Here is a 16,690-nt window from a genome sequence, read left to right on the forward strand (position 1 = left end):
AACCATGTTTGTTGTGTGTTTCCGTCTTCCCTGCTGGGAGAGTTCATTGTGATGGGACTTGCGGGAAGGGCTTCCGGTTTTGAACTTCGAGAGAGAGAGACACTTCTCTTCCTTGGATCGCGGGAGTCCAAAGCTTGTATTGCTAGTCAGAGGCATCGGTTTCTTTTCTATTGTCGGATTTTGTGCTGTAAAAGTTGGTTTCATGTTGATTTGTTGTTGGAGATTCTTGTGGGTTTTGTGCTGTACTGGAGTGATTTTGCTGTCGTGCGAAGTGCCTTGTTATCGAACAGGACTTTTTTTTTTCTAGTTCGGGAGTTCGTCATTTATGTTTATAGTACAAGCCATCCAGGGATTGCCTGAAGATCTTGGGTTAAGCTGAGTGCTAATCTCGTATTATTGTTGACTGGTCTAGAGTGGGCCAAGTCAGGGGACTGCAGAATCAATGTAGTCGAAATTCCTTCTTCTGGAGTGTTAGTTCCAGGTTGTAGTCGACTGTGAGTTTCCCAGTACAAGTTCTGGTTGCTGGAGTGCGGGTCGACAGATTACTGGTTTGGAGCCAGTTCAGTTGCTGACGTTTAAAGTCGTGACTTCTGCTGAGTCCAGTAGGTGATCTGTAGATAATCTCACCAGACAGCCTGGTAAGGATATTTCTATTGTGAGAATGTATGGTGGGTGCATGTGAAAGACTTGGGTATAATGGGGTTATAATTATTAATGGTGAGATTAAGGGTGTAATGGAGATAATACATTTGATAGTATGTTCATTATAGTAAAGATATTTGTTATATTAGTAAAAGAAATGATGATAAATGGGTGTAGTGTGGCCCAGTTGTCTGCCTGGGAAAAACATTATGTTTAACCGTGGTTTAAGTTGAGTTCAGGTAGTACGAATTATGTTGGAAATATTTTTGTTAGTAGGTTGTTGATATCCCACTTTTTGTTGACTGAGCCGACGTTGGTTCAGTCCATATGGGGGGTAAATTAAAAATATAGGTGGCTACATGGGGGAAGCACCTGTGGTTGCAGATCTGTGTGACTGTTCGGCCGTGGATCTGATGCGGTCTGATCTGATGACCTGGCGTGACTGTGGCTGGAGGGCGGACTGTGTTAACGCTACTTACGGACAACCAGGGACGACGTGGGAGGCTGTTTCGCTGACTGGAGAGGACCGGACCTGCATGTGTACTTCACCTCGACAACCGTGCGCCGCATCGTGAAGATGAGTCCTGTGATTTTACCCCCTGGACATTAACTTAACTAGTCGGCCATGATGAGTGCGGCCGTGAGTCGCTAGACTTTTATTTGTTTTATAAATGTTGGGAAAAGGGGAGTGTTAAAAGAAAAGAAATGATTTAATAAGTGTTCTAAAGATTAAAATTTGGTGTGGTCACCCTTTTTGAAAGGTGTTTGTATAAATGTTATACTGTTACACGTTTTCATTTAGTACTGGATAAGTAAAATTAATACAGGTTAAGTAAACCACCCCTAAAATTGTTAGGACAATTTTGCATAAGCTCTTTTGTGTAAACCAATACCCCTAGACTATTATTATATAAAGAGAGTTTGTGACAGTGGTGTAACGTATATGTCAGGTAGCTGTTCCTTGTTTTCCATCAGATGTGGTGTAACGTATATGTCAGCTATCTGCTCCTTGTTTTCCATCAGATGTGGTGTAACGTATATGTCAGCTATCTGTTCCTTGTTTTCCATCAGATGTGATGTAACGTATATATCAGGTATCTGTTCCTTGTTTTCCATCAGATGTGATGTAACGTATATGTCAGCTATCTGTTCCCTGTTTTCCATCAGATGTGGTGTAACGTATATGTCAGCTATCTGTTCCTTGTTTTCCATCAGATGTGGTGTAACGTATATGTCAGCTATCTGTTCCCTGTTTTCCATCAGATGTGGTGTAACGTATATGTCAGCTATCTGTTCCTTGTTTTCCATCAGATGTGGTGTAACGTATATGTCAGCTATCTGTTCCCTGTTTTCCATCAGATGTGGTGTAACGTATATGTCAGCTATCTGTTCCTTGTTTTCCATCAGATGTGGTGTAACGTATATGTCAGCTATCTGTTCCTTGTTTTCCATCAGATGTGGTGTAACGTATATGTCAGCTATCTGTTCCCTGTTTTCCATCAGATGTGGTGTAACGTATATGTCAGCTATCTGTTCCCTGTTTTCCATCAGATGTGGTGTAACGTATATGTCAGGTATCTGCTCCTTGTTTTCCATCAGATGTGATGTAGCGTATATGGATCTCTCCGTACGCTGTGACACCTCAGTCCTGAAACTGAAACTGAAACTTTGCGAACTTGTGCAGTGTGGTGCAGCGTGTATGGACGAGCGTGAACCTGCCCCGTGCCAGGCAAAGTGGCCGTGTCCTGTGAAGACAGCCAGCGACACGGACTGACTGAAAACTGGGTCACTTTTCTCAGACGACAAAACACCACCAAAGGGAGGCCAATCTGGCCGGTCATGACCTTTGGACGATGCCTGTTCCGTTTCGTCAATAACCACGCTTCTCTCCCTTGTTTCTGGGGTATCTGGTGGCGATGGTTTAATAATAATGCATTGAACAAGTTTCTTTATTTCTTTCTTTACACTTCAAGCATGTTTGGTGACGATGATTTTCTTCAATTGTAATTCATTAATTCCTTTCTTTCTTTCTTTCTTTCTTTATACTTCAAGCATGTTTGGTGACGATGATTTTTTTTAATTGTAATTCATAAATTCCTTTCTTTCTTTCTTTCTTTCTTTCTTTACACTTCAAGCATGTCTGTCGACGATGATTTTCTTTAATTGTAATTCATTAATTCCTTTCTTTCTTTTTTCCTTTCTTTCTTTCTTTACACTTAAGCATGTTTGGTGACGATGATTTTTTTAATTGTAATTCATTAATTCCTTTCTTTCTTTCTTTCTTTCTTTACACTTAAGCATGTTTGATGACGATGATTTTTTTAATTGTAGTTCATTAATTCCTTTTTTCTTTCTTTCTTTCTTTCTTTCTTTCTCAGTTTCTTCACACCTCAAGCCTGTGCCAGTGGTGCCGGTGATGACGTCACGAGACAGAACTCCGAGACGTGAAGCACTGACCTCACTGACCTCACTGACCTCGATGACGGAAAACAGTTTGTCTTCGGTTCAGTTTCAGCTTCAAGGGAGTGTCAAAGCGTGCAGGCTGGTCCATAGACGCTGCAGCACATCTGCTGAAAACAGTTGGGGCAGATTCCTGACTTGGGCATACACCCCATTAAGGTGCTGGCCAGGACTTGACATCAGGACTTGACATACACCCCATTAAGGTGCTGGCCAGGACTTGACATCAGGACTTGACATACACCCCATTAAGGTGCTGGCCAGGACTTGACATCAGGACTTGACATACACCCCATTAAGGTGCTGGCCAGGACTTGACATCAGGACTTGACATACACCCCATTAAGGTGCTGGCCAGGACTTGACATCAGGACTTGACATCAGGACGTGACATCAGGACTTGACATACACCCCATTAAGGTGCTGGCCAGGACTTGACATACACCCCATTAAGGTGCTGGCCAGGACTTGACATACACCCCATTAAGGTGCTGGCCAGGACTTGACATACACCCCATTAAGGTGCTGGCCAGGACTTGACATACACCCCATTAAGGTGCTGGCCAGGACTTGACATACACCCCATTAAGGTGCTGACCAGGACTTGACATACACCCCATTAAGGTGCTGGCCAGGACTTGACATACACCCCATTAAGGTGCTGGCCAGGACTTGACATACACCCCATTAAGGTGCTGGCCAGGACTTGACATACACCCCATTAAGGTGCTGGCCAGGACTTGACATCAGGACTTGACATCAGGACTTGACATCAGGACTTGACATACACCCCATTAAGGTGCTGGCCAGGACTTGACATCAGGACTTGACATCAGGACTTGACATCAGGACTTGACATACACCCCATTAAGGTGCTGGCCAGGACTTGACATCAGGACTTGACATCAGGACTTGACATACACCCCATTAAGGTGCTGGCCAGGACCTGAGAGCGTGGCATTGGTGTAGATCATAAACCTGTGAGGATGTTTTGATCCTGTATTGTATTGCATTGCATCACATTGTGTTGTATTGCATTGTATTACATTGTATTGCATTGCATCACGTTTCATTGCATTGCATTGCATCGCATCACGTTTTATTGCATTACATTGCATTGTATTGTGTTTTGTTTTGTTTGTTTTTTATTACTTTTCTCTGTGTGAAATTCGGGCTGTTCTCCACGGAGAGAGGGAGAGTGCTTCGCCACAGTACAGCGCCACCCCTTTTTGGCCTCAGTTTTTTTCTCTTTGCAATTTTTTTCATTTTCTTCTGTCTGAGTATATGTTCCGATAAATAAAAACAAATCTGTCAAAGTAACTTTTACAACTTTTTTTTTCCTGAGCAGATTGCGCATTATTGATGAGATAGGTCTTTACAAAACGGCTTCCAGAAAAGGCATTTAAACATGGACTGTACTGGACATTTCAAAGTAAGGTGACTGGAATTCAAACATCTTGTCAGGACTGAATGGAGACGTGCACACAATCAGCACACATGTAGAGACTTGGCATGTGTGCACACAAGCAACAGAGAGAGAGAGAGAGACAGAGAGAGAGAGTTCCTAACAAACAGGCAGATCACGATTTCACTTTCCCCATCTCTGTTTCCCCACATACCACACAGCCCCAACCCCCCACCCCCTCCACTCTGAAACCTCCTCTCTTCTCCACACAACCCCCCTCCTACACACACACACACACACACACACACACACACACACACACACAGAGAGAGAGAGAGAGAGAGAGCACCAAGACCACGTCTGTCCTCCCCCCCACCCCCACCCCCTCCATTCTTAAACCTCCTCTCTGCTCCCCACCCGCACACCCCCCTTACACACACACACAGACACACACACACAGACACACACACACACACACACACACACACAGCACCAAGACCACGTCTGTCCTCCTCCCCCCCCCCACCCCCCCACGCCCACCCACCCCCACCCCACACGTAAACACACACGACCATAATTCACAAACGACTTCCGATTATCTGTAGAAATCTGCCGCTTTTTTCCGTCACAGGTGATGTTTTCAGGAGGGACAGGGTGCAATGTGCATACAGTGAGAATGGTTCGTGAAATATGTCTGCGTCAACACTGTCTGTCACCGTCAATGGTTCTGCCGCTACCCACAGTCAGCAGTCAATGGCTCTGCCGCTACCCACAGTCAGCAGTCAATGGTTCTGCCGCTACCCACAGTCAGCAGTCAATGGCTCTGCCGCTACCCACAGTCAGCAGTCAATGGCTCTGCCGCTACCCACAGTCAGCAGTCAATGGTTCTGCCGCTACCCACAGTCAGCAGTCGGCTCACAAGGCTGAAGGAAAGTGATCGTTGTTCTGTCAGTTCAGCATGACGAGTCTGTCAGACATGCCAGTCTGACTCCGGCACTGAGTCACAAGGTCCCACGTTTCGGGGGCAAGGCACACATTGTGCTGAACCTTTTCATGGCAACCCTAAAAATAGAATGAGACAGTCACACTTGGGAAATGTTGTCACGGAACAGGATCCTATGGGTGGGAGGGGGGGGGGATGGGCGCATTCATTCTTCCAAACACCCATACATGATCTCTTTTATCGCATGCTGGAATAGTATGTTTTTTAGTACTGAACCTGTCATTTACAAAAATATCATGATGAAATCCCTCTCCATAGCAGCGTTTCATATTCTGACTTGAAATAGTATTTCTTAAAATACGCCTTATTTCAGAACGTATACTATCTCTGATATCGGTGATGCACAGTGGTTTTTATCATATACATGTTATGTTTTAGCATATCTAAGTTATCGGTGATACATAGTGTCTTTTTAACACGTCAGTGCTATTTTCGGAGCACATCTCTGTGATAAATCAGTCAAGCCGCTTTGTTTCACTGGCGTGGTGTTTGCATGTTAGTCTCACCTTTGTCATGTTCACATGTGCGTCAAACTTCACTGTGGTCTGTGAGAGTGATGTGGGTGACGACACTGTGGTCTGTGAGAGTGATGTGGGTGACGACACTGTGGTCTGTGAGAGTGATGTGGAGTGATGTGGGTGACGACACTGTGTGAGAGTGATGTGGGTGACGACACTGTGGTCTGTGAGAGTGATGTGGGTGACGACACTGTGGTCTGTGAGAGTGATGTGGTGACGACACTGTGGTCTGTGAGAGTGATGTGGGTGACGACACTGTGGTCTGTGAGAGTGATGTGGGTGACGACACTGTGTGAGAGTGATGTGGTGACGACACTGTGTGAGAGTGATGTGGGTGACGACACTGTGTGTGAGTGATGTGGTGACGACACTGTGGTCTGTGAGAGTGATGTGGGTGACGACACTGTGTGAGAGTGATGTGGGTGACGACACTGTGGTCTGTGAGAGTGATGTGGTGACGACACTGTGGTCTGTGAGAGTGATGTGGTGACGACACTGTGTGAGAGTGATGTGGGTGACGACACTGTGTGAGAGTGATGTGGGTGACGACACTGTGGTCTGTGAGAGTGATGTGGGTGACGACACTGTGGTCTGTGAGAGTGATGTGGGTGACGACACTGTGTGAGAGTGATGTGGGTGACGACACTGTGGTCTGTGAGAGTGATGTGGGTGACGACACTGTGGTCTGTGAGAGTGATGTGGGTGACGACACTGTGTGAGAGTGATGTGGTGACGACACTGTGTGAGAGTGATGTGGGTGACGACACTGTGTGCTGTGAGAGTGATGTGGGTGACGACACTGTGGTCTGTGAGAGTGATGTGGGTGACGACACTGTGTGAGAGTGATGTGGGTGACGACACTGTGTGAGAGTGATGTGGGTGACGACACTGTGTGAGAGTGATGTGGTGACGACACTGTGTGAGAGTGATGTGGTGACGACACTGTGTGAGAGTGATGTGGGTGACGACACTGTGTGTGAGTGATGTGGTGACGACACTGTGTGAGAGTGATGTGGGTGACGACACTGTGTGAGAGTGATGTGGGTGACGACACTGTGGTCTGTGAGAGTGATGTGGGTGACGACACTGTGGTCTGTGAGAGTGATGTGGGTGACGACACTGTGTGAGAGTGATGTGGGTGACGACACTGTGGTCTGTGAGAGTGATGTGGGTGACGACACTGTGTGAGAGTGATGTGGGTGACGACACTGTGGTCTGTGAGAGTGATGTGGGTGACGACACTGTGTGAGAGTGATGTGGGTGACGACACTGTGTGAGAGTGATGTGGGTGACGACACTGTGGGCTGTGAGAGTGATGTGGGTGACGACACTGTGGGCTGTGAGAGTGATGTGGGTGACGACACTGTGGTCTGTGAGAGTGATGTGGGTGACGACACTGTGTGAGAGTGATGTGGGTGACGACACTGTGTGAGAGTGATGTGGGTGACGAGCATTGAGAGGCACACATCATTTCCCAATGTGGGTATTGTATTGCATTATATTGTATTGTATTGCATCATATTGTATTGTATTGCATTATATTGTATTGTATTGCATCATATTGTATTGTATTGCATTATATTGTATTGTATTGCATTATATTGTATTGTACTTAGTTACTTACTTTGGTACACTGACTGACTGACTGACTGACTGACTGACCTACTTTCTTTCTTGCATGCACTTCCCCGTTCAGTATTCAGTATTCAGTATTCGAGCTATTGATTTTTTGGCTGATAACACAGCTAATATTTTGACTGACTGAATGAATGAATGAATGAAAGAATGACCGATTTTCCCATTTTGCGAACAGGCCATCGGCTGTCAGTTCCCATCCATGGGAACTAACTGCTGCTTGACACATACACACAAACTTCCGCCCAATTGTTTCCCTTATCTCACTGTCTTTCCGTCTGTCTGTCTGTCTCTGTCTCTCTCTCTCTCTGTCTCTCTCTCTCTCTCTCTCTCTCTCTCTCTCTCTCTCTCTCTCTCTCTCTCTCTCTGTATTTAGTTAGTTAATTAGTCAGTCAGACAGTCAGTCAGTCAGTTAAACTTGTGATTAGAATACAGCAAATTTTCGCTGTGGTGCACTGAGCTTCAGGCATGGGCGTAGGAGCACAAGATATACATGTGTGTGGTGGGGGGGAGGAGCACAAGATATACATGTGTGTGGTGGGGGGGAGGAGCACAAGATATACATGTGTGTGTGGTGGGGGGGAGGAGCACAAGATATACATGTGTGTGTGGTGGGGGGGGAGGAGCACAAGATATACATGTGTGTGGTGGGGGAGGAGCACAAGATATACATGTTGTGTGTGGGGGGGGTGGGGGGGAGGAGCACAAGATATACATGTGTGTGGTGGGGGGAGGAGCACAAGATATACATGTGTGTGTGGTGGGGGGTGGGGGGAGGAGCACAAGATATACATGTGTGTGTGGTGGGGGGGGGGAGAACAAGATATACATGTGTGTGGTGGGGGGAGGAGCACAAGATATACATGTGTGTGTGGTGGGGGGGGGAGGAGAACAAGAGTATACATGTGTGTGGTGGGGGGGAGGAGCACAAGATATACTGTGTTGTGTGGTGGGGGGGGGAGGAGCACAAGATATACATGTGTGTGTGGTGGGGGGGGGAGGAGCACAAGATATACATGTGTGTGTGGTGGGGGGGGGGAGGAGCACAAGATATACATGGTGTGTGGTGGGGGGGGAGAACAAGATATTCATGTGTGTGTGGTGGGGGGGGGAGGGAGCACAAGATATACATGTGTGTGTGGTGGTGGGGGGGGGGGAGAACAAGATATACATGTGTGTGTGGTGGGGGGGGGGAGAACAAGATATACATGTGTGTGTGGTGGGGGGGGAGGAGCACAAGATATACATGTGTGTGGTGGGGGGGAGGAGCACAAGATATACATGTGTGTGTGGTGGGGGGGAGGAGCACAAGATATACATGTGTGTGTGGTGGGGTGGGGGGAGGAGCACAAGATATACATGTGTGTGTGGTGGGGGGGGGGAGGAGCACAAGATATACATGTGTGTGTGGTGGGGGGGGGAGGGAGCACAAGATATACATGTGTGTGTGGTGGGGGGGAGGAGCACAAGATATACATGGTGTGTGGTGGGGGTGGGGGGGAGGAGCACAAGATATACATGTGTGTGTGGTGGGGGGGGGGAGGAGCACAAGATATACATGTGTGTGGTGGGGGGGAGGAGCACAAGATATACATGTGTGTGTGGTGGGGGGGAGGAGCACAAGATATACATGTGTGTGTGTGGGGGGGGGAGCACAAGATATACATGTGTGTGTGGTGGGGGAGGAGCACAAGATATACATGTGTGTGTGGTGGGGGGGGAGGAGCACAAGATATACATGTGTGTGTGGTGGGGGGGGGAGGAGCACAAGATATACATGTGTGTGTGGTGGGGGGGAGGAGCACAAGATATACATGTGTGTGTGGTGGGGGGGAGGAGCACAAGATATACATGTGTGTGGTGGGGGTGGGGGGAGGAGCACAAGATATACATGTGTGTGGTGGTGGGGGGGGGGAGGAGCACAAGATATACATGTGTGTGTGGTGGGGGGGAGGAGCACAAGATATACATGTGTGTGTGGTGGGGGGGGGAGGAGCACAAGATATACATGTGTGTGTGGTGTGGGGGGGAGGAGCACAAGATATACATGTGTGTGTGGTGGGGGGGGAGGAGCACAAGATATACATGTGTGTGTGGTGGGGGGGGAGGAGCACAAGATATACATGTGTGTGTGGTGGGGGGGGAGGAGCACAAGATATACATGTGTGTGTGGTGTGGGGGGAGGAGCACAAGATATACATGTGTGTGTGGTGGGGGGGGAGGAGCACAAGATATACATGTGTGTGTGGTGGGGGGGGGGAGGAGCACAAGATATACATGTGTGTGTGGTGGGGGGGGAGGAGCACAAGATATACATGTGTGTGTGGTGGGGGGGAGGAGCACAAGATATACATGTGTGTGTGGTGGGGGGGGAGGAGCACAAGATATACATGTGTGTGTGGTGGGGGGAGGAGCACAAGATATACATGTGTGTGTGGTGGGGGGGGAGGAGCACAAGATATACATGTGTGTGTGGTGGGGGGGGAGGAGCACAAGATATACATGTGTGTGTGGGTGGGGGGGAGGAGCACAAGATATACATGTGTGTGGTGGGGGGGAGGAGCACAAGATATACATGTGTGTGGTGGGGGGGGAGGAGCACAAGATATACATGTGTGTGTGGTGGGGGGAGGAGCACAAGATATACATGTGTGTGGTGGGGGGGAGGAGCACAAGATATACATGTGTGTGGTGGGGGGGGAGGAGCACAAGATATACATGTGTGTGGTGGGGGGGAGGAGCACAAGATATACATGTGTGTGTGGTGGGGGGGGAGGAGCACAAGATATACATGTGTGTGTGGTGGGGGGGGAGGAGCACAAGATATACATGTGTGTGTGGTGGGGGGGGAGGAGCACAAGATATACATGTGTGTGTGGTGGGGGGGGAGGAGCACAAGATATACATGTGTGTGGTGGGGGGGGGAGGAGCAAAGATATACATGTGTGTGTGGTGGGGGGGGGGGAGGAGCACAAGATATACATGTGTGTGTGGTGGGGGGGGGGAGGAGCACAAGATATACATGTGTGTGGTGGGGGGGGGGGAGGAGCACAAGATATACATGTGTGTGTGGTGGTGGGGGGGGGAGGAGCACAAGATATACATGTGTGTGGTGGGTGGGGGGGGGGGAGCACAAGATATACATGTGTGTGTGGTGGGGGTGGGGGAGGAGCACAAGATTATACATGTGTGTGTGGTGGGGGGGGGAGGAGCACAAGATATACATGTGTGTGGTGGGGGGGGGGGCAGGAGCACAAGATATACATGTGTGTGTGGTGGGGGGGGGGAGGAGCACAAGATATACATGGTGTGTGGTGGGGGGGGGGGAGGAGCACAAGATATACATGTGTGTGTGGTGGTGGGGGGGAGGAGCACAAGTATACATGTGTGTGTTGGTGGGGTGGGGGGGGGGAGCACAAGATATACATGTGTGTGTGGTGGGGGGGGGAGGAGCACAAGATATACATGTGTGTGTGGTGGGGGGGGGGAGGAGCACAAGATATACATGTGTGTGGTGGGGGGTGGGAGGAGCACAAGATATACATGTGTGTGTGGTGGGGGGGGGGGGGGAGCACAAGATATACATGTGTGTGTGGTGGGGGGGGGGGGAGCACAAGATATACATGTGTGTGTGGTGGGGGGGGAGGAGCACAAGATATACATGTGTGTGTGGTGGGGGGGGGAGCACAAGATATACATGTGTGTGGTGGGGGGTGGGGGGGAGGAGCACAAGATATACATGTGTGTGTGGTGGGGGGGAGGAGCACAAGATATACATGTGTGTGTGGTGGGGGGGGGGAGCACAAGATATACATGTGTGTGGTGGTGGGTGGGGGGAGGAGCACAAGATATACATGTGTGTGGTGGGGGGTGGGGGGGAGGAGCACAAGATATACATGTGTGTGTGGTGGGGGGGAGGAGCACAAGATATACATGTGCGTGTGGTGGGGGGGGGGGGGTAGGGAGGTGTCTTTCTTTTTTTTCTTTTTCTTTATTGCAGTTTTCACAACACGTTTATGCAGAATTTACAAAAGCGATTTCATTTTAGATGACCAGATCTTAGCCACAGCTTAATAATGTGTATGTTGCTACAGTTAATTTGGAATGAACATGTTTTTTAAACGTATGAAACTACAACACTTGTTTCCCCCGACAGGAGAGGGACGTGATGACAATGAGGAGTCACTGTTGTACATGTCATGAATGTCTTGAAATGTTTCTCTCAACCAGGATTACTGTAACTTTTGCCAGTCAGAGTGTAGCAAACATAGTACACAGTGTCAGGAAACTGAAGTGGTTATTGTCTTATTCCAAGTCCTGGATATATCCATCAGTTGTTTTTCAGTGTTCTAGTAAAATTCTTTTCTCTGCAGGTGCAGCCAATTTTACAGAATGGAGCTGAAATCTGAGCATCACGTCTGTTCACAAAACAATCTTGCTATGGAGAACTTAGAAGGTATCCACTTTATCTCTTTTAAACACACATGTGTGTAAACAAAACGTAATGAAAAAAATTATATATACATGTGTGTGTGTGTGTGTGTGTGTGTGTGTGTGTGTGTGTGTGTGTGTGTGTGTAAAACATACACAGAGAGAGACCATGGACCATAGCAGGAGTTAGTGCTCCAGCACCCAAAACTCGTTGCTATAGTAACCCCAAACCCGGAAAATCTCCATTCATTGGAGGATCACACTCACGTGGTCTCCTCCTCCTCCCTTCCCCACCTTTGCTCTGGCACCGACGCTAAATATAGAACTGGCCAAAGAGGCGCACAAAGCCGTGTGGAAGGAATTCTCCCAGACTGAACTTTTTCGGCCATCGACACTCCGTCATCAGACAGACAGACGACAGGACCAGTGGTCACCAGTGCCAGTGTGTGTGAGTGAGAAGCCTGCCTGGCATCGTGTGGTTCCAGAATGGAGCTGGTGTGGCTGCTGCTGCTGCTGCTGCCCTCTCTGTGCACAGCCGTCACTTTCGACGAAGATTTCGTGGATGCCACGACTGCTGAGGAGGACAGAGGTGGGTCTGTTCCCTTTCGCTCTGTGCTGGGGGGGGGGGGGGAGGCGGGGAGAGGTTCACCTCTTTACTTATCCTGTGTCTGGTGTACAACTGTTGTACGAGGACCGTTACTTGATTAATTGATTATTGGAACTAATTCGCAATGGTGTGAATATTTACGGTTGTACCCTAAGGGCCGTGAACCTGGAGAAGTGTTGCAGGAAGATATGTTTGCTGTCAGTGGCTGTGAATGGTTGCAGGAAGGGTGATAGACAGAGCTGTTCATGTCCAGAATCGGGCCTTCTTCTGGGCCTGGGGAGAATGTTAATCAGTTTTCCTGGTTTTAAACTTTGTGTCAACAACAGTTGAATAACAGTTGATAAAGTTCCGTGAGGTTTTGTTCCGTGTTGTTGTGAAACAATCCCAAACTGAGTGTGCTGGGGGAGAGTTGTTTTATTCCCTGCAGGGAGGGGCGCCGTATGGGGTGAAATGGTGTGTGTGTGTGTGTGTGTGTGTGGTGTAGTGTGTGTGTGTGTGTGTGTGTGTGGTGTAGTGTGTGTGTGTGTGTGTGTGTGTGTGTGTGTGTGTGTGTGTGTTTGTGTGTGTGTGGTGTAATGTAGTGTAGTGTGTGTGTGTGTGTGGTGTAATGTAGTGTAGTGTGTGTGTGTGGTGTTATGTAGTGTAGTGTGTGTGTGTGTGGTGTAGTGTGTGCGTGTGTGGTGTAATGTAGTGTAGTGTAGTGTGTGTGTGTGTGTGTGTGTGTGTGTGTGTGTGGTGTAATGTAGTGTAGTGTGTGTGTGTGTGTGTGTGTGTGTGTTGTAATGTAGTGTAGTGTGTGTGTGTGTGTGTTTGTGGTGTAATGTAGTGTAGTGTGTGTGTGAGTGTGTGTGTGTGTGTGTGTGTGTGTGTGTGTGTGTGTGTGTGTGTTTATGTGTGAGTGTGTCTGTGTCTGTGTCTATGTGTGTGTGTAGTGTAGTGGAGTGGAATACGTCAGTGTGTGTGTGTGTGTGTGTGTGTGTGTGTGTGTGTGTGTGTGTGTGTGTGTGATATTGTGAGTGTGCGAGTGCATGTGTGTTTTGATGCCATAAGTGCAAAGGGTTATTGTTGCAGTCATAGTGATGATTGCTGAATGGATGGTGAAATCACCGAATGAATAATATATCAGTTTGTATGCCTGTATTGAGTGTCTGTCCGCCTGCCTCTGGCAGTCTCACAACTTGCCTGTTCTGTCTGTCTGTCTGTCTGTCTGTCTGTGTCAGTGTGTGGTGTGCATAGTGATGGGTATGAGTAATTACGAATGTAAGCACCACTGTCAGTACGACAGACCATTCTAACTGCAAAACCCTTCACTTAAAACAAAGAAAACAACAGGGGGGATTCTCAGTACAATCCACACCGTATATCACTGTCCAACGTGATACGTCTGACATCATCACACACACACACACACACACACACACACACACACACACACACACACACACACACACACACAGGGAGAAACAAAAAGAGAGACAGATGCAGAGAGTGAGGGGAAAGAACTATGTGGGCCAACAGCCGTTTTAAGTGTTACCATCACACACACACACACACACACACACACACACAGAGAAAACATCAAAAGCTCCCACCTGTGCACTCCAGTGCTGGCCAAGTGCCAAAGCCACAGCACTGGAAGTACTGGAGGGGTAGGAGGGGGGGGGGAGGGGGGGGAGGTAGCAGTGATTAGCTACAGAGGTGTGTGGGAGGGGTGGGGGTGGGATGGGGGGGCACTTGAAAAGTGCCGGAGGGGGGGGAGGTAGCATTGATTAGCTACAGAGGTGGGGGGAGGGATTTGGGGGATGGGTGGTCACTGGAAAAGTGCCGGAGGGGGGAGGAGGTAGCAGTGGTTAGCTACAGAGGTGGAGGGGGGGGATTTGGGGATGGGGGGTCACTGGAGTTCCCCAGGTCTCAACAGTTACAGTTCCCCAGGTCTCAACAGTTACAGTTCCCCAAGTCTCAACAGTTACAGTTCCCCAAGTCTTAACAGTTGCAGTTCCCCAGATCTTAACAGTTACAGTTCCCCAGGTCTCAACAGTTACAGTTCCCCAGGTCTCAACAGTTACAGTTCCCCAAGTCTTAACAGTTGCAGTTCCCCAAGTCTTAACAGTTACAGTTCCCCAAGTTACAGTTCCCAAAGTCTCAACAGTTACAGTTCCCCAAGTCTTAACAGTTACAGTTCCCCAAGTTACAGTTCCCCAAGTCTCAGCAGTTACAGTTCCCCAAGTCTTAACAGTTACAGTTCCCCAAGTTACAGTTCCCCAAGTCTCAACAGTTACGAGTTCAGTTCCCCAAGTCTCAACAGTTACAGTTCTCCAAGTCTTAATAGTTACAGTTCCCCAAGTTACAGTTCCCAAAGTCTCAACAGTTACAGTTCCCCAAGTCTTAACAGTTACAGTTCCCCAAGTTACAGTTCCCCAAGTCTCAACAGTTACAGTTCCCCAAGTCTTAACAGTTACGAGTTCCCCAAGTCTCAACAGTTACAGTTCCCCAAGTCTTAACAGTTACGAGTTACCCGAGTCTCAACAGTTACAGTTCCCCAAGTCTCAACAGTTACGAGTTACCCGAGTCTCAACAGTTACAGTTCCCCAAGTCTCAACAGTTACGAGTTACCCGAGTCTCAACAGTTACGAGTTACCCGAGTCACTACAGTTGAATTCCCCAAGTGTTAACAGTTACGAGTTCCCCAAGTGTTAACAGTTACAGTTCCCCAAGTCTTAACAGTTACGAGTTCCCCAAGTCTTAACAGTTACAGTTCCCCGAGTCTCAACAGTTTCGAGTTACCCGAATCTCAACAGTTTCGAGTTACCCGAGTCTTAACAGTTACGAGTTACCCGAGTCTCAACAGTTACAGTTCCCCGAGTCTCAACAGTTACGGAACAGTTGTCAGAGGTTCTGCTCCAGTTTCTCAAGGAGGCGTCACTGCGTTTGGACAAACCCATATGTGATACGCAGGCTACACCACATCTGCCAGACAGAGGCCTGACCATCAGCACAGCTCAAAACACTGTCAGGTCTCCAGTACAGACATATATATTTCTGTATCTATCACAGGTCTTCAGTACAGGTCACTAGATCTGCTACTGGTAACCTGAAATCCAGTACAACCTGTTCAGGGTCGGATTGCCGGCGACTAAACCAGCACTCTCACCGCTCCCTTCCGGGACTGGTGAGGCAGGTGGCTAGACACCCTTATGGAATTAAAAACGAGATTCATAAAAGGGCGTCGGCTCAGGAGAGCCACCGACGGCCATCTAGCTCCACCGTGCTGTGTGCATGCCACACGCAGTTGGCCCCCGGGGTGTGTCTACCCATGCATGCGAAGTCTGGATCCGGTAGAATCTGCGGAAGAAACCTATCGGTTCAACGGAGAAGAAGGCGGTTACAGCAACGCACTGTGGAGTGCAGAGAGCAAGATGAGACACCAAAAGGATATCTTGGTCATCCACTGCATCCGTGCTCATCCTCCAGTCGTCTCGACTTAGTCTTGCCACTGGAAATTGGTGGACCCGGACGAGAGAGTGAGGTCGACGTTGCGCAACTCCTCTTCACTTTAAACAAACTCATCGCGCAAGTCATCAGTCATAGCTCCCTGACAATGATATGCCTGTCTTTGTCTGCCCCAACTGTCAGCGAACATTTCGTGCGCAGATTGGACTATTCAGCCATCTGCGCATTCACAGATAGATTCATGAGCACTCCCCCCCCCCACCACCACCACCCTCCCCCCATCCCCCAACTGGATGACAACGATGGTCATCATCGATCTCGATGGACACACACCATCACCAGTACAGACATAGATATTTCTCTATCTATCACACTGGTCAGGTCTCCAGTACAGACATAGATATTTCTGTATCTATCACAGTGGTCAGGTCTCCAGTACAGACATAGATATTTATCTATCACAGTGGTCAGGTCTTCAGTACAGACATAATTATGTATTTCTGTATCTATCACAGTAGTCAGGTCTCCAGTACAGTACA

General features: G+C 48.4%; 1 protein-coding gene across 1 annotated transcript in view; it reads left to right on the plus strand.

The window, feature by feature from the left end:
* Positions 1 to 12,407: 12,407 nt before the first annotated feature.
* Positions 12,408 to 16,690, plus strand: part of LOC143292153 (epidermal growth factor receptor-like) — a 17,701-nt gene continuing 13,418 nt past the window's right edge. Inside the window, exon 1 of the mRNA XM_076602340.1 lies at positions 12,408 to 12,683. Coding sequence (XP_076458455.1) covers positions 12,581 to 12,683 — 103 coding nt within the window. The 5' untranslated portion in view covers positions 12,408 to 12,580. The remainder of the gene's footprint in view (positions 12,684 to 16,690) is intronic.

The sequence above is a fragment of the Babylonia areolata genome, chromosome 18, assembly GCF_041734735.1.
Source record: "Babylonia areolata isolate BAREFJ2019XMU chromosome 18, ASM4173473v1, whole genome shotgun sequence".
NCBI lineage: Eukaryota > Metazoa > Mollusca > Gastropoda > Neogastropoda > Buccinidae > Babylonia > Babylonia areolata.